General features: G+C 39.3%; 1 protein-coding gene across 3 annotated transcripts in view; it reads left to right on the forward strand.

Annotated features, from left to right (window-relative positions):
- The first annotated feature begins 2,444 nt into the window (after positions 1–2,444).
- Positions 2,445–19,227, forward strand: part of ANLN (anillin, actin binding protein) — a 49,512-nt gene continuing 32,729 nt past the window's right edge. Inside the window, exons 1-5 of one of the 3 annotated variants that reach the window (XM_078059461.1) lie at positions 2,445–2,669; positions 8,385–8,538; positions 10,921–11,235; positions 15,334–15,719; positions 17,192–17,420. In XM_078059461.1, coding sequence (XP_077915587.1) covers positions 2,652–2,669; positions 8,385–8,538; positions 10,921–11,235; positions 15,334–15,719; positions 17,192–17,420 — 1,102 coding nt within the window. In that variant the 5' untranslated portion in view covers positions 2,445–2,651. The remainder of the gene's footprint in view (positions 2,670–8,384; positions 8,539–10,920; positions 11,236–15,333; positions 15,720–17,191; positions 17,421–19,227) is intronic. The other 2 variants (XM_078059460.1, XM_036101072.2) reach the window with 2 other exon arrangements.

Consider the following 19,227-nt stretch of genomic DNA (forward strand, 5'->3'; position numbering starts at 1 on the left):
TAATTCCTGGGTACATTACTGTAGATAAAATTTTGCATGTGTATAAAGGAGACATAAAAAAATTTATAGTATCACGGAATCTTTGGAATGAAATATTGTTCATGAGCTAAACATCCATTAACAGGATAGTAGATACATAAATTGCAAGTATATTCATACAATATAATATAGCCCTGAAAATGAAGGAAATACAGCTATTAGTGAGGATGAATCTCATGAAAAGAATATGGAGCAGAAAAATAAACAATTGCGGAAAGATACATATAGTAAAAAAATTTTATGTAGATCACAACACATTGTTAGGGATATATATGTAGATGTAATGAAAGTACATAAATTTCATGGGGATGATAAACATTAAAATCAGGATAGTTTTACCCCTGGGGAGCAGAAGGTGAATGGAATTAAGAAGGGACACACAGGAGACTTCAAGTATAAAATTATATATCTCTTTAAGCTAGGTGGTGTGTACATGGTCATGTTTTATTCATTACTTTTTTGTAAACTGGAAATATAATACAAGTTTTAAAAGGAGAAAAGTTAATTCCAGTTTATAAACTGAAGAATGAAGTACCAGGGGTAAGAATGGAGAAAAGGAGACATGTTAGGGTGACAATGGCTGTACTCCAGGAAGAGTAGACTTGAGTATCTAGCACAGTTTCTGGCAGCTGGGAGGTGTTTAACATATTGTAGCTACTGTTTTGGCGGTTGCTATCATCTTCACCGTCATCATTATCAGTGTGAAGACCAAAGACATAAGGGGATTATGAAAGAAGATAAACTAAATATTTGGAGTAGTTATACTGCACTATGTGCTTTATGTATCTCTTTTAGTCTTGACTAGAACCTGGTTATAAAGAATCTAAGGCTCACAGAAGCCAAAGTGGGAAGGCACACTGACTACATAAATTTCTAATGACTTATTTTCCAGTGTTGTTTAAAACACTCTCCTCCCTCCCCTCCAACACACATACACACACCTTTCCTGTCTAGCAGTGAAAAAAATGCAAACATCGTTTCCTCTTTGGTTCATAAGTAGCATATTTTGAGTTAAATATTAATAATTTGATACACCAAACACTTGAGTAGTGGCTTATTACAGAATACTTCTGGTTCTGTTTCAGTTTTTCATCTGATCCTCCCAACAACTCTGAAGAATGCAGGGCAGTTGATGGTTCCTGTTTTATAGATGAGTAAACTAAAATCCAGAGAAGCCAAACCATAAGTTGCTAACTTGGTGACTATGAACTTCATGAAATTCTGTGTCAAATACTTTATGATTAAATGGGCGTTTTTCTAGGTAGAGGGTCAGCTTTAACTATATTTTCAAAAGGTTTTAAAAATAGTGGATTAAATGATTTGCCTAAGGTCACATGGTCCTTGTGGAGCCAAAATCCCAAGCAATTTCTTCCTACTCCACACTCAGAATTCTTTTTATTACAACCTATAGCATCAAAATTCAAATTAAATATATTATTAGTGAAATACTTTTTGTAATGTCTACTGAATGCTAGGATGGAAAGGTTATTAAATATACCAAAACATCTTACTTGGGAGAAATAGTTTTGGTTTGTTCAGCCGTTAGGCAGTCACTCCTTAATCTACATGGTGTTGTTTTTCAGCTGAACAAGTCAAGAACTGTTGTCTCTACAAGCCCTAGCACACACCTGCTGAAGAAAGGAATCTGATACAGTAATTACATAATGTATTTTACAATTCTGAGTAATCTGTAAAGAACAATCGTGAGACACAGCTGATCTCGTGATGGAAAGAGGACCATGAGCTGAGAATGGAATTTTCATTTCTCCTGGACAAGAGTTATTTGTCTCAGGGTCTCCCCGCTCTCGGCTGTAAAAGCATCAAGGTGGATGGCTTCTTAATCTTTCCAGCTCTAACACTGTATAAATTTGGATGGGATTTAAAATAGAAAGGCACCACAGGAGTTTTGTGTATGAACTTTTCACACAGTCTGTTAAGGTTATAGCCTTATCTTCCCAATGAGAAAGGTATCTAGCGCCCGAGGTGGGTCATTAGCCCCAATTATCCGGGGACCCACACTAGAGAAGCCCCTCGTGAGGGTCAAGCCCGCAGTCCCCATTAGGGCGACGCAGGGGCGGGCGGAAAGCTACAGAAGCCACCAGGCCAGTGGGATTTCAAACACAAGGGCTGTTAATCCTGTATTAAGGAATGACGGAAGGCGGTAAGGTTCCAAGGGATCAGCTTAAACAGGCGAGCGCTGGGGTGGGGCTTCGGGCCCCGAGGCGCCTGGAGCGCCGGGAGCGCCGCACCTCCGCCGCATCCCGGCCTCCGGAGCTGGGGTGTGACCGACAGGAGGCCAGCTACCCAGGGGAACCACCGCGGCCCGGCACGGCCACGTGACCGAGAGCCGGGGCGGGCAGAGGCGTGTCCCGCTCCGCCCCGCGCGCAGGCGCGCTGTACAGGCGCTGAAATTCAAATTTGAACGGCCGCAGGAGGCCGAATCTGATACTGGAGGCTGAGGGGTAGAGGCGAGTAGTTTGGGAGAGTCCTCCCCGCCCCGGCCTTCTGGTTTTCTCCAAGTGACACACTGAACCGAAACTCACTTCTTTTCTTTTTCTGAATTTGAACCACCGTTTCCGTCGTCTTGCAATCGACACGCGAAGTCCGGGGCGATGGACCCGTTTACCGAGGTGAGAAAACTTGCGGGCGCAGCCTGCCATTGCCACTGTCGGCCCCTACCCTAACCTTTCCCACCTTCCGTCGACCTCTGGGCCCACCGGGCGGAGGGCGCGTGCGCGCGCCTGCGCAGCGTGTGGGTGCGGGGGGTCCGCCTGGGAGAGCCGTAGGGGAGAAGGGGGTGGGGGGAGGACGCAGCCGGCTCCGCGGCTGCGGTGGGTCCGCTGCTTACGTATTGCGGTCCTGCAGTGGGAGCTCAGGGAGGAAAGTTTTGAGTCTGTCCTAAAGGGCGGTAGCGAAAAGCCTGCTGTCAGCCCCGATTACTGTAACGCCCCTCTGTAGTGGAGCCCTGTCCTTTCCGAGGGGGAGGTTGGGGCCTGGCGGAACTGATCCTGCTGGAAGTGAAAGCGGGGATAAGGGGTAGGGTGGAGTCGGGTGCTTGAATGACTCAGTGCTGTGTGCAGCCGCCGCCTGCAAATGGAATGTGATTTGCGGGGTTCATGCGGCCCGCAGAATGCTATGCATTTAAAAGATGCTGTTAACGAAATGACAGCAAAACGTTAAAATAAGCCAATACCCGAAACCATTGCATCCGTTCCTACAGAGTCAATGGTTTCTTCAGATTTGATTACTCAGTTAAGTAGGGAAGAAGTTTCATCCCCGGGATTGACACTTGAATGGAAAGGAAACAGTGCTAGCCGAATATATACAAACAAAATTAAAAGCCGACAATTTAAAGAAGCAGAGTAAAGAAATAGTAAACCTCTTTGTGTGTGTTTATGGAGCATAACATTACAGCAATGCTTGTCTTTTGTCCTTTGGAAATTGAATGTGGATTAATTGCGTCATTGTGTCAATTATTTCTCTATCCTTGGGCAGTCTTGTTGAGAATGTACATGGACATACTCAGGAGTTTTCGTGTTGTCAGTTGTCCACTTCCTTTTCTTCCAGGACAGTTCCTGTTTCTTTAGGTTGTTGTGCAAGTTTCAAACTGTTATTTCTTGAGTTGTTGCAAAGTGGGCCTAAAAATGTCTCTACACTAGATTCAAAAACTTAAATGCTATGGAGACTTTCCTCCCTGAGCTCCCACTGCAGGACCGCAATACGTTTCTACTCTTTTTTGGGAGATGTAGTTACAATTCCATAAGTTTAAGATGCTAAAAGTTTCAGCAGTTACAGTTTACTTGTATTCAAACATAAGACTATTTATTTTTGTTTCAAATTCTCAATCTTTTAGGGGAAAACATTAATTTGTTAACCTTACTTAAGGATTCTGACAGAAAACCCAGAACACATTTTTGTATTAGCTTTAAGGAATAGGGGTGATCGTGCACCAAATATTTTACACATACTTTGAAGTTAAAAAGGATATTTCATGTTACTAAGCTAGGATAAGAGTCCTTAAAACATTAGCCCTATGTGTCCCAAATGTTCTTTTTATTCTCCTAAGTAGCTGACAGGAACAAAGCATTTTGAAAGTTGGCTGAAAATTGTATTTCATTTTACTTGAAAATACCATTCCGAAGCTAGTACAAATCTCAGCTGAAAGAAACTTTTGTTTGAAAGAAAGCTTTCGCTTTACAGTGTGCTCAGAAACATGTACGGTTTACATTATAAAAAGTTAGATCGGTTGCAGTTGGAATAAACGGCTTTGACATCTTTTCCTTAATTGGTAATGAGTGATCTGTTTGAATTGGTTCCAATGACCAGGTGCTTAATTATAGCATTCATAACATTTTTGCACACGGAAGTGGACTGGTACAGTTCTTTGTCTTAAAGGACTGAAAATAAAGTGATTTTCTCAACCAGAGTTCCTTATCAGAACCACAGAAAATGATTTGAGAGACTATTTTGTTAATTTTCCCAGAGGTGATTCATAACCATGCCATCCTACAAGCATAGCAGAGATGTTAATTCATTACATTAATGTCAGGGCATTAGGGCTAATTCTCTTGGTAACTCCAGTTGAGAAAGCTACAACCATCCTACACTCTCTTCCTCAAACGAGGCTGTTGTGCATTGCTTCTCCTCCTGCTGACACTGGTGTTTTCTGGCACACTCTTCTCTCCCTGCCCCTGCTGCTTGGCAAACTGATTTAACCACCAGCTCACACTCTGATTTCCCTTCCTCAGAGGGCGGATCACCTTTCACAGTGCTCCTCTCACTTGCATTTACTTGTTGAATATACTTTCTGCCAGATTGTCAGCTTTATGAATGCAGGCCTGTTCTTTCGTATTCAGAGAGATGTTTCCCTAACATCAAGCACATCCAATAACATTCTGCTGAAATAATAAAGAAAAGAGCCATTTGGTGCAAATTACTTTACAAACAAATAATTATATACAACAGTAACTGTTAGAACATTTTTGCCATGTTCTTTCCTTTATTGTAGAAAATTTCAAATTCTCAAGTATAACAACTCCTCATGGACTCATCACCCAGCAACAACATGTGGCCATATTGTTTCACTGTATTCCCCTCCAATCCCTCCCACTGAATTATTTGGAAGCAAATTGTAGAGATCATATAATTTCAGTATTTATCATTAAGCACTTGAAAAAAATCATAGTGCTGTTATCACACCTAAGAATTTAAGAGCAATTTCTTAATATCATCAAATATTCTGTCAATGTTCAGATTTCCTTAAGTGTCTCATGGTTTTGCAATTTGTTTGAATAAGGATCTAGACAAGGTCCACAGGGCAGTGTCTTTCTATATTCTTCCTGGACCAACCAGAAATAAAAAAGCCATCTTGATTCATGGACAAACAAGCAAGTTAAGGCAGATGTTTATTATTATGATCAGCTGATAACATTTAAAAAGTTATGTTAATATGAAGTTAGTTCTCCTGACAAAAAGTTCTTAAAAAGAACAATTGGATTTAGTCAAAAAACAGTTTGGTGTGAAGCCCAATGCAGGGCTTGAACTCATGACCTTGAACTGAGATCAAGAGTCTGATGCTTAACGGACTGAGCCATTTAAAAGACAGTTTATAGCAAACTGATTAAGAGCCCAAACTCTGGAGCCTGATTTTTGAATCTTGCCTTGCCATTTCTTTCTTTTTATTTTTAATCTTTTTTAAAGATTTTATTTATTTGAGAGAGAGAGTCTGAGACTGAGAATGTCATAGGGCACCCCAGAGCTAGGTGTGCCTTAAGTCAGAGCTTTCTGTGTAGGATCCTTAAAAAAGCCACAATTAAAATAGTCTGTAAAACATCTTCTCTTGTGCAATAAATAAACATGCTGTTATTGTTTTGAATGGAGTTTCTCTTATTTTTGAGAATTAAATGAAACTCTCTGTATTGACCTGGGAAAGAATGCTGCTAGAGCATATTGAAAATAATAATTTATATTGAGTGTACTTTGTTTAAGAAGGTAGGGAAATCAGTAATACCTCGTAGAAAGATTTCTATCAGAAATGATTTCAGGTGTGTATGTGGCAGAAATTGCTTAAGGACTAAAGCTTCATTTATTTTAGATTCATCCATGTGGAATGTCTTATTTCCCAGTTACGTTATTGTAGTTTTTTTTTATGCCTCTATTATTTAAAGAAGGAGGTGTGATATTTGAAGGAATGTACCTTATAAAGAACCCTTGAATTCCTGATGCATTTTTGTAGAGACTTAGATTTATTGAACTGTTGAGTTTATGTTCCTTAGATATATAATTTCTTTTAAATTAATCTTTAGTTCTTATTTTATAGACTAGGGAACTTTTGCTTATCTGTTTCAATTTTTTTTTAAATTTTGAAATCTTTGAATCTAATATAGACAATAGAGTACTTGTGTATGTTTGAATGGCAAAGCCACATTCTTTTGTAACCGACCTCTTGCTCATAGTAACTGAAGATACACTGACTCACAAGTATTCTAACTGACCAGAATGGAATGTGGGCATGTCCATGAATGAATAAAATTAGTCTAGTTGTGTATCTGGGGAGTGATATATTTTATCATGGGGAAATTAGATATATATGAATTTATGTATCACTTTTGAGTTTGAAGACTTTATTTAAAGGTTGAAGGTCTTGTGTCTTGGGAGGCATTTGGTTCATAAATTAACTCTTTCAGTGACATGGCATTTAGATTTAGCCTCACTTCTTATAGTGAGGAAATCATTCCTAAGAAAATTGGAGAGTTGTACCTTCCAAATTTAGTTCATGTTTCTTTTGCATACTCAGAGGAATTTTAAAGAATAATTATTCTATTTTAATTAAGGAAATTAAAAAAGTCAAATGGGAGTGCAATTCCTTAGTCTTCACTAATACTGTATCTGTGTGTGCAGGGCAAAGAAACTCCAACCAATAATTTGCATGCCTCCTTTAGTTGTGTACTTTTGAAAGAAAAAGAATTGTTTTACAGGGTTTTGTGTTTGTTCTACTACGCTTATTTGAATAGAAGCATTAGTTGATTCAGGGTAAGAACAGAGTAGTCATGAGTTTATGGAATGGTTAAGATACCAACTTAAAATCATTTTAGTATATATTGATATTGAGTTAAATAAAACATGGGATTTTTTTTAGTGGTTTTTTTCTTGTCATCTTAGGAAATGTCATGTTTTCAAAGGACTAAATATGTGTTATCTCTTGCTATTTACCATTATACCAAATCTTAGTGGCTGTATTAGTTTTGTTGCTATAACAAATTACCACACTCTTAGTGGTTTAAAAATCACAGATATTTATTACCTTCTGAAGGTCATAAGGCTGGTGGATTTTACTGGATTAAGATCAAGGTGTTGGCAGGATTGTGTTCCTTCTGAAGGCTCTAGAGGAGACTGTTTCCTCACCTTTTCTAGCTTTTGGAGGCCGCCTGCATTTTTTGACATGTGGCCCCTTCCTCCATCTTCAGAGCCACCAATCCCATCACTCCAAGCTCTGCTTCTGTTGTCACATCTCTGACCTTCCTGACTCTTTTTGTCTCATAAGGACAATTGTGATTACATTGGGCCCACCCAGATAATCCAGGATAATCTTTCCATCTCAAGACCCTTAATCACATCAGCAAAGTCCCTTTTGCCCAGTAAAGTAACAGATTCACAGGTTGACGGGATTAGGAAATGAACATCTTTGGGAGACTATTATTGTCGCCACCAAAGTGCTTAAAACAACCACCGCATTATTTCTCATGATTCAGTGGCTTGGCAATCTGTGTTGGGCTCACCCGAGGCTGTGTTTCCAGTGGTGTCCCCTGGGGTCATGCTGGAGGCTGCAGGGATCTGACAAATGATCTGGGACTGGATGGTCACAAGTCTGGTGGTTGATGCTAGCTCTCAGCTGGGCCAGGTGTCTCTAGCACACTTGACCTGGGCTTCTACACCTGGTGGCAGTGTTCCAAGAGAATGAGAAGAGAAACTGTTAAGACCTTTGAGGCCCAGGGTCGAAAGTCACACAGTATCACCTCTGCCTCATTCTGTCGGTCAAGGTAAATCATAAGGCCAGCCCAATGCAAGGCTGTGAAAATAGATTCTACCTTTGGATGGAAGCAGAAAAAACTTCTGGCCATTTTAAATCTCATACAACCAACTTTACACATTTTATTCTTGTTGCATCTGTAGTAGTTTTGACTTTGGGGTGCTTATTTGGTAAATTTTGACTTAAATTACATAGGATTTCACTTTTGAAATGTATTTGTTACCCTACCTGGCAACTGGTGATTTTAGAAGGTACCTCAGGTTTTGTGAACTTTTGACTAGACTTGTGTTTTAATGCCGCTGTGTTACATATGTAGAAACTGCTGGAACGAACCCGTGCCAGGCGAGAGAACCTCCAGAGAAAGATGGCCGAGAGGCCCGCGGCAGCTGCAAGGTCTGTGACTCACGCCAAGAGGGCCAGAGAGCCGCTTTCAGAAGCAAGTAACCAACAACCCTTACCTGGTAGTGAAGGTAAAAGACTTTGTGGGGGAAAAACAAAATTTGCATCTTTTAAAGGAGATAAGCCCCAAACATTTTACTGTGTGTGTAGAAAGACCCAGGTCTTTGGGAGACAAATGTAGTAATAGCCTCTGGGGGAAAGATCAGCCTTCTGTTCTAGTTCAGGCTGATTGTATTAGGCCTAGACCTACCAGACCAGAGCAGAATATCTAATAAATACTTCAAATTAATTGCTCGAACTTCATTTTTCTCAACCCAAAGACATCCTTAAAACCCCCAAGGGGAGAAAAGTAAAGGAGCAGAGGAACAGTGCCCAGTGGTGGTGTGGAGTTTATCTACCCCAACAGTGCCGGAACAGCTGACCACCAAGTTTTCAGTTGGTCTCTGGCATGAGCAGGGTAACGAAAGGCAGACCTGCTTGCAGATGCTTGAAATTTAATGAGCCTTTTCATCCTCTCTTGAACCAGCTCTCTAGAGCTAGGCTCAAGGTATAGGCGGTTAATCTAAGAACTGGTGAATTAGACAAAAATAAATAAATATACACAAACAAACCTAAACTCACCTAGAAACTTATCTTATTCTTTCGTAAATCCTGGCATCCCTAGCCTGTATCAGTAAGTTGCCACCTTAATCTTTTCCTGGAGTGTGGAAGAGTCTGGAGATTATAATTTTCCTTAGCATAGATTTAAAAATGCATATAGAAAGAGAGCATCACAGAAGGTAAAATCAGTATTACAAAAGTGATGAGGGCATGGAGCGGGCTCACGATTATTTTGTAAGCTAACTAGAGAATGGGAATTTATTTTCATGTATTTATACATTTTGAAGAGAGGGAATACCATATACATCACATATATATGTGGTATATATATTACATGTACATGGCATATATATATTATACATATGTGGTATATATATCAGAGATACATGGCATATATATTGCATATGTGGTATATATATTATATACATATGGTATTTGGTCAGGAAAATAGAGGCTTAGATCCAGTTCAGAATCTTTTCCTGTTTTTGTTGTGACACAGGTTTATACAATGAAATGTTGATTACTGTGTACTTTAAAACTAGTGCTTGCAGCTATGTTTTGATTTTGCAGTGGAAATATTTACTGTTTTATATGAGAACTATAAACTTAAAGAATTCTGTATTTCCAGATGGTGATGCATGTTAAAATTGGAATACTTTCAAAAACTTATTAGATGAGTTAATAGAAAAGAGATCTATAAGTGAGTTACAGAAGATGAGAAAGTTTCATAATGTCTATTTGATTAGATTGATGTCTATGAGGGCAATCATGGCTCCCACTTAACAGAACTTTGGGTACTGCCAGAGCGAGAACACTGGGTCAGACCACCAGGGAAACTGGCCTCATGTAATTTACATTCCTATATCCTAAAATGTTAATTTCCCAGGAGATATATTAAAATTCATTCTTGGGTAGAAATAATATACCTTATGTTTGGGTAGCTCCTTTTTATTTTAGGACTTTTTAATTTATCTTATAGGTGTCCATGGCAGTTTGAAATGTGAAATGTTGGGGCGCCTGGGTGGCTCAGTCGGTTAAGCGTCTGCCTTAGGCTCGGGTCATGATCCCAGGGTCCTGGGATCGAGCCCCGTGTCGGGCTCTCTGCTCAGCAGCGAGTCTGCTTCTCCCTCTGCCTCTGTGATCACTTTCACTCTCTCTCAAATAAATAAATAAAATCTTAAAAAAAAAAAGTGAAATGTGATGAAAATATGAAAACATTTGTGCCAATGGCTTTGCACATGGTTGGTATTGCACATGTGCACATGGTTGCACATGGCTTGGTATTAACCAGATAATTCCGTGACTGTTTTGGTTCCCTGCCTTTCCTAAACCTCAAGCCAGGTTCTCTTCTAACCTTGCTTATTATTGTTCATAAAAGATTGTTTTAAAAAGAGAAAGCCTGTTTCTACCCTTAGCTCTGTTATTTTAGGCAGGTAATGTAATTGCTCTGGGCTTGGTTTTCCTTACCTAAAAATGCGGTGATTGGGCTGTGTGATCTTCAAAATCACTCAAAGCATTTGTTCTATGTGTACGCACTTTTTATTTCCTAGTGTCTTAAGACTACATAAAGTATTAGGCCTATATCTTGAGCATATTATTTGAATATCTTCTCATTTGGGTGTTTTAAACCATAAATTATATGTTTGCTTAAAAAGAAATCTCTCATCAGATTCCTAAGTTACTGAAGGTAGAATTTTACATATTTCTTGTTATAAGGAAAATCATTTAAAGCGAATAGAGAAGCATCATGTTTTAATAATTTGTTAAGTACCTACTGCTAGTTTTTCAGGCTATGAGAAATTACGGAATTTTGAACTTTTTTTGTGTGTGGGGGGGTGTCTTTTTTAATCTAGAGAAATCTGGTACAAAACCATCACCATCCAAAAAGCACTGCTCTGACAACACCGAAGTAGAAGTTTCTGACTTGGAAAATGAAACACCGGCTGCGTCAGCTTCGGCCAAACGCCGTCCTCCAAGTCCTCCGCCTCCTCAGGCGCAGCCGCAAGCACCTGCTCCCGCCAGCGATGCGGAGGCTGTCCCGGCACCCGTGCCAGGCGTGAGGCGAGGGCTCGGCTCAAGACTGGAAGCCGCTGCGGGCTCCTCCGTGAAAACACGAATGCAAAAGCTGGCGGAGCAGCGGCGCCACTGGGATAATAATGATCTGACAGGTATGGATAACCTGTTTCAATAAGATTCAGCTAGGTAGGTTGAAAATTTGATATATCAGTTAACACACGAAAGATCGATGCTTCTGTTGTATCTGTCTCCTCAGTATCCATCACTTACAGTGTGTTTATCAGTTGGTTGTGTTCTCATTGAAGTAGATGCTGCTGAGGTTCTTAGACTAGTTCACAAAAGCTTGGTCTCATAACCATAGCTCTTACTGGCAATAAAAGACAATAGAGAACAAACTATACCCTCAGCATTATTAGCATTGCTGATCTTCAGCTCTATATTCAAGAAATCCTATTTCGTGGATTAACTAAATAAATTTGAGTGGCTAAGGTATGCAATGCTATTTGATAGAGGGGAGAGAAAACCTAAGCACTTACTGAACACCTACAACACATGTTATGCTAAGGTGCTGGGAACCAATGAAGTGACCTGATGCTTGCCTCCCATGGGCTCATGCTCAGATGGAGAGTCTAAAAGCAAATCAGCAGTCATGCAGCAGGGTTATGTGTTCTGTGATCAATTTTGTCTTCTATCTTGTTACCAAAAAAGCCTTAAGATGACTTACAAAAACAACTATATTACAAAACAAGAAAAATAAGGGAATTCTAGGGTGAAGAGAAGGAAGAACAAAGTAAAATACAGGTGTTAAGGTCCACCTCACTTGCCAGAGTTATGAATTTGCTAGCAGCCAAGGTAAGGAGGAGAAACACTGTCACTTATATGACTATTTATAAGATTAAAGCAGAACCATGGCTGGAACTAAGACCCAAGAGAACTTTCCTCCCTGGATCTTCAAAGATGACTTTGTAGAAGGTAGTTAATGTGTAAGGTTACTCAAGGTAGTAGGCAGGTGGCCTGTCTCCAAGCTCAGTTCAGTGAACACAGTTCCAAAGAGAGCCAACATAGTACAGGTGGACAGCTCAGTGGCAACTGGGCCTTACCCAAGGCAGTGTTCCTCAAGCTTTGGCTTTCAGCCTGGCTCCTGTGTAACAGAAACATTTGGACCATTGGATTAGAATCTCAGGAGTGTGGTGGAGCCCTGGGGTGTGCTTTTATCTTTTTTTTTTTTTTTTTTAAATCTCTGTATGTTACTCTGATGCATAGCCAGAATTGAGACTAAGTGATCTGAAGAAATGGATGGACTACATAGATTTTAGGCAGTCTTTCATAAATGTCAATTCTTTGGTCTAAAATTTTGATAAGTATTGGACAGCAGAGCATTTAAGATTACCCTTTTTGGCAGTGCTGGTAATTTCAAATACTGTGTAAAGCAAATTCAATTTCAAGAGCAAATACTGTGTAAAGTGCTAAGGCATTCTAAATATCTTTTGTTCTAATATAGTATAGAATTTTTTTTTTTTTTTTAAAGATTTTATTTATTTGACAGAGAGAGACACAGTGAGAGAGGGAACACAAGCAGGGGGAGTGGGAGAAGGAGAAGCAGGCTTCCCGCGGAGCAGGGAGCCCGATGCGGGGCTCGATCCCAGGACGCTGGGATCATGACCTGAGCCGAAGGCAGACGCTTAACGACTGAGCCACCCAGGCGCCCCTCTAATATAGTATAGAATTTAATTCTTATAAAAATCTTAGGACATACATACCACTTTTTTGTTCACGTTATAGAAGAGGAAACTGGGTTCCAAGAAGCTAAGACACCTGACCAGAATCAGCAGCTAAAATTCCAACCTCAGTTGTTTGATTCTAGGGCTCAACTCTTGCCTGCTGTGACCTACCTGATGCTCTCGGGTACGGAACGATGCAGATATTCCATGTTGTCTATTATACCTAGTATCCCTATTTAACTCTTTTTCTGAAAACATTTCCAGATGATATACCCTATTATACCATGTTGTCTATTATACCTAGTGATTTTAGGAGTGGGCAGGGCTAACCGTGCTTCTTTACAATGCCTGAGGAGGCTAATTGGTAAATGTGCCTAAATACAAGGATGTCTCATTTCTCTTTGGTAAGAAATCTCTATGGGAAGTAGAAAGAGGGTTGTGATTTCATGCATGGCCAGAAGAACAGCCAAGGCCATAAACATTCTAGGGCAGAAAGCATTTCCGCAGGGATTTTAAACATTTTGAAAGTAAATGTTAACAAATGCTTACCTCAGCCTTGAAAATAAGTCTCATTAAGGCATCATAGCCTGTCTAATTTTAAGCATTGAAACTTGAAAATAAAATGTTTGTGATGAATGATTTAGTGGATGCTCTCCAGGACTGTGGGTATAAACCAGTTAAATGAGGGATTATACTAAAATGTAACTTAACTGAAGCTTCTTTTCTGATAGAGAATAGTTAGAAGAGCTAGAGGTCTGTTAAGCCCATTCCTAAAACATGATAATAAAACTGTTATCTGCTTAGAGGACAGGGCTTATTCTTAGGAACACGACAGAGGTATGCAAAAGGGCAGGGATGGTGGTAGTCAGGGTAGCTTTTCTAGAGGAAGCAGAGGCAATCAACCTGGACATTGAGGGACTGCTGGCTTCAGACAGTGGAGGAGGTAGTAACAGAATGCATAAAAAGCACAGAGGTACCGTAAACATAGCGCGGACACAAAGAGTAGGTATTTTCTGGTGGAAAAGCAAGAGGTAAGTTTGGAGAAAGCAGCAGGGTCCAGAGCATGTGGAATTTAACCAGGAGGTGATGGGGAGGTACTGGGAGAGCTTAAGTAGGCAAATGTTGTAGAGACATCAGATTTGAGAATCAGAATTGAGAAGGGATTGAACAGGGCAGAGACTCGAGCAGGAGCAGGAAGACCAGTTAGAAGGTTAATGTTATAATCCGGGTGCGGAATGATGAAGGCCGGTGGGAGTGAAGAGCAGAGGCGGGATCTGTAAGATTTAGGAGGGAGAATCTCTGGGTTAGGTGTCTGGGTGGTGGAGGAGGAGAAGGAGAAGGAGGCCATGATGAGGAGGAACATGTTTGGGGCAGTTTCAGAGTCCCATCTGTTATTTGGGGTGCCTGGGGGATAACTGAATGGAGGTGGTTGCTGGGTAGAAGGACCCCATGGAGGATATGGCCCAAGGGCAGAACAGGTAGAGGATGTCGTCACAGGTGGAAACACAAAGCCTGCAGAGTGTGTCCTGGCCTCTAGTGACAGTAGCAAAAGCAACCCCAGGGCAGCGGTGTAGGCAGAGGCGGGTTCAAGTGGGTCGAGTGGTGAGAGAATGTTGTGCAGGGCAAGAGGGACGGTAGCTAAAAAGGGGTGTATGTTGATGAGAGGGTGTTTGTTTTAGCTCTAAGATGAGACAGAGCTAGAGACAGATGAGCATATTTATGTGTAGAGAAAAAAGAGGTTTTGGAGGGATAGAATTGAGAATTCAGGCAGAAGTATAAGGCTTGGACAGTAGGAGGGATACCTCTTCCATTGACTGAATTTGTGGAGTAGAAGGTGCTGTGAATTTTGACTTCCCTCTATGTGCTTTATGCCTACAGGCCTTCGTAAGTTAAGTATTACTATTCGAGATCTATCTCCACACGAAGTAGCTACGGGAAAACATTTTTGTCTAACCCTGTGCTATCCAATACTGTAGACACTAGCCATATATAGCTTTTAAGATTTAAATTAATTGAAAGGAATTGAAATGACGTTTCTTAGTTGCCTAGCCACATTTCAAGTGCTCATGAGCCACATGTGGCTAGTGGTTACTGTCCTGGATAGCATGGATATAGAACATGTCCATCAGTGCAGGAAGTTCTATTGTATAGCACTGGTCTTCTCCATTTTAAAACAAAACATGCCTGTGGAATATGTAATCTTAAATTGTGCAGTGTTGTAACATCATGAATTCTAAATTAATTCTAAAATTATGACCTAAGCATTCATAATCCATTAAAAATTGGAAAAAATAGGTGTAAGAAGTTTGTGCGTTTTTTTTTTTTCTAATTTGGATCAAGTATCATCTGTTTTGAAAAGATATTGTCAAATTTAAGCAGCTTGGTAGTTTCATGCATTCGAGAGCTTTTTTTATTAGTTCTTAAACCTACCAACTTCTTTTAAAAGTTCTGAGTGGAGCCATCTTGGTATTACACATATGCATTACTCTTGAACACAGGTTTTAACTCTTTTTCTGAAAACATTTCCAGATGATATACCCGAAAGCTCACCCATCTCACCAATGCCGTCAGAGGAAAGGGCTACCTCCCCTCCCAAACCAGCCCTCTCAGATGCCTCGGCAACTCCAGTTGGTAGAAGGGGCCGTCTGGCCAACCTTGCTGCAACTATCTGCTCGTGGGAAGATGATGTAAATTACTCATCTGCAAAGCAAAACAGTGCACAAGAACAGCCTGGTACCACTTGTTTATCCAAGTTTTCCTCTGCAAGTGGAGCATCTGCTAGGATCAATAGCAGCAGTGTTAAGCAGGAAGCTACATGCTGTTCCCAAAGGGATGGCGAGGCCTCTCTGAATAAAGCTCCATCCTCGAGTGCTGTGGGTGTATCTTTGAATAATGCTGCAATCTCCAGCTCTGTGGTAAGCAATGCAGTATTGGTCTTTGGAAATCTTTCTGTTTTCCTTATGAGTAGTAATGTATATGTATGTGTAGTATTTTATAACCTATAAGTGGTGTGTTTATATGTATTTTTAGAAATTGGTGTCATAGAAAGTAAAAGTCATAAATTTGGTAGCCTATCCTAAGATAAATTAGTAGTTGACAAGTAAATTATACTAATTTCATACAATTTCAAGATGTATAATGGAATGATGGCATCAGGGAGAGCACTGAACATCACTTTCCCTGTAGAGTGCTTTATGTATGTGTATAAATATAAGATGTAGAATTTCTCTGAAAAGACATGTAATAAACTAGTAGCTAAAGTTGCCTTCAAAAGGCAAATTGCTGAACAGGATTTTTAAGGGTGGTTATGATAATTTTACCATATATCCTTTTGAAATGTTTGAAAGTTTTACCTTGTACATGAATTATGTCATCAACTTTCAAAACCAATCTTAAAAAAAAAAAAAAAAAAGGAAGGTATTATGTTTCTGCGCATTGTTTTTAAATGTGAAGCCAGGTTTTGGAATTAGATAGACCTGTATTCAATTCTAGCTCTGCCACATAATTAAAAATGTAGCTTTGGACAAGTTACTTACTCTTGCAAAACCTTATTTTCCCATCTGTAAAATGGGAAAGAAGGGGTTATTGGGAGGATTAAATGAGATAATGTGCATGAAACCTTTAGCAAAGTGCTTGGCACATAGCACTTAATAATATGTTATAATTAGCCATCAAGTACATGATATGATTTTGTTAAATTAATATTGACTTAATTAAAATACAAAAAATATGCAATGTGGTCTCATACAGTTAAAATTTATAAAGGTGCTAGTTAGATAATCTGAAAGGAATTGTTATTTAAAATAGGGAGTGACTCTACCCCTTATATGAAATTACTCCTCAATGTATTATACACGCTAAACTACATAATTTGAATAATAGCATTTTCTTTTTTAAGATTTTATTTATTTATTTGAGGGAGAGAGAGAGAGAGCACAAGTGGGGGAGGAATAGAGGCAGAGGCTGAGGGAAAAGCAGACTCCCCGCTGAGCAGGGAGCCCAATGCGTTATTTATTTGAGGGAGAGAGAGAGAGAGAGAGAGCACAAGTGGGGGAGGAATAGAGGCAGAGGCTGAGGGAAAAGCAGACTCCCCGCTGAGCAGGGAGCCCAATGCGGGGCTCGATCCCAGGGCCCTGAGAGCATGACCTGAGCTGAAGGCAGACACTTAACTGACTGAGCCATCCAGGCGCCCCTAAATAATAACATTTTCTAAGTTGACTTTTTATCAAACCTTTCAAATTGGTTTGATCAATTAGAGAAAAAGAAATTTTTTTTCATAAGTTTACATAAAGGCTACTACGCAAATAGAATTAAACTTGTTTTGTTAGAAGACTACTGTTAGATATCATGAATATTGTTATTTACCCTAAGTGTTATCGTGTTTCAGAAAGCTGCTTCTTCCCCAGTGAAATCTTCTACTATATCCATTACTGATGCTAAAAATTGTGAGGGACAAAATCCTGAGCTACTTCAGAAAACTCCTGTAAGTCCCCTGAAAACAGAGGTATCGAAACCAATTGAGAAGTCAACTGTGTCCCAGACAGTTCATCCCAAAGAAGAATTAAATAGAGAAATTTGTCGGCAGTCTCAATCTAAAGACAAATCTGCAACATCAGGTTATGTATCTTTTAAAAAATCTAGTTAGTGCTGACTATTTTCAGGGTGTCTGTTCTCAGCATTTTAAATATCCAGTTGTGAATTGTACAGTGTTGGTTTGCCATGGCAAGTGCCTGAATGTATAAGATGAGACTTCTTCAAATTTAGCTTTAATTTATTGAATGAATATTCATTAGTGGGGACTTTGCCCATTTACTGGTCAAGGTACATAACTTGTTACACTTTAACAGTTTAAACATGGGTTTTTTCTAGAATGACCATGGTAGATACTTTCTTCTATACTTTTCGATGGAGACAGAGCATATACAACTGGAAATCACATTTTAAGGGCATAATGGAGAAACATTCTTGTAACCAAGTATGCAGAGCAATGCTTTTCAAACTTCAATATGAAGGCACCCCTAATAACAAAGGAAAGTGAATGTGTATACAAATGATTCCATTCCCAATTATATTTGTATATGTGTATATTGTGTGTGAGTATAGACATGTGAAAGTTAGAAATTACTCCCTGTAGTAAATTGATGCTCCTGGAAATCTGTATTCATTTTGTGAGGATTTACACCTTCTGGCATACCCTCACATGCTGTTGGTTGAGAAACATGGGATTAAAAAATATGGTTCAAATATACAGAGATATAGTTCACTTTGAACTATATTCTGTTTTCAATAGAATTGCTTTTGGAAGGACTTTTAATTCAAAATTTTAACTTCTTAAAAATATAATCTCTCTGAATACTGTAGTTCCTCATAAGAGAGAAGTAGACAGAGAGATGAGAGTGGGAATCCATTAGTTCTGGGCTAGGAAGCCAGCAGTCAGTTTCCAGATGAGGCGAAATGAGAAATGAGCTGGAAACAATTGCAGAATCCCCACATGGACTAGGACTAGTTACTCTCAATTTTCCAAAGACTTAGGGCATAGATAAAGAAGCCTTTTTTTTTCTTTTTTTTTTTTTATTCTTGGCTATTGGCTATGCCCAGTAAATGTTATCAGGGCCTCAGAGGTATTTAATTTATATGTTTCTTTGTATTCTTAATGCATTCCAGTTTGAAATATGGTATGAAGTGACATGTGGCGTCTTCAAACTATGCCTGTGGGTCAAATTGTGCCCTTTACCTGTTTTTGCAAATAAAGTTTTATTGGAACACAGCCATGCCCATTTATTTACACGTTGTCTATGGCTGCTTTCATGCTTCAATGCAGAGTTGAGTAATTATGACAGTGGTCACATGGCCTGCAAAGCCCAAAATATTTACTCTCTGGCCTTTTGTAGGAAAATGCTGATTTCTGATAGATATAAACCTCTTTTACTATAATAGTACAATGCTATCATCCCATTTGTTCTACTTGAAGTGTACCTCATACTATTTCAAATGAATACTGTTTTAAGACTTTGTAGAACCAAGATATCCCTTGATAAAGTCAATAATCTGTAATTTTTCTTTTGAGAGAGAAAAAGGATTTAATCCTTGGATTTTATATTGGGCTTCCTAAAAACAAGATAAAATAAATTGGGCTGTAGAAATATAAGTAGTTGGGTTATCATGGCTAGAATACTTTGGTGATTAGGGAATACTGTTAATAATACACATACAGTCAATTTCCAGTCATTTAGGTTCTGCTTATTTAGTTGAAGGGTTTTCTAATTTCCACTGTCCTCTCACGCTATCTTTTAAAAATTCCTCCTCTTCTTTCTTTAAAGAACTAAATCCAATAAATGAATTTTAAGACATGGAATTAAATAGAATAATATGGTAAATTTTTTTTTAAAAGCTGTTTTCATACTGTTTACTTTCTGAATGAGT

This window comes from Halichoerus grypus, chromosome 12, assembly GCF_964656455.1.
Source record: "Halichoerus grypus chromosome 12, mHalGry1.hap1.1, whole genome shotgun sequence".
NCBI classification, from domain to species: Eukaryota; Metazoa; Chordata; class Mammalia; order Carnivora; family Phocidae; genus Halichoerus; species Halichoerus grypus.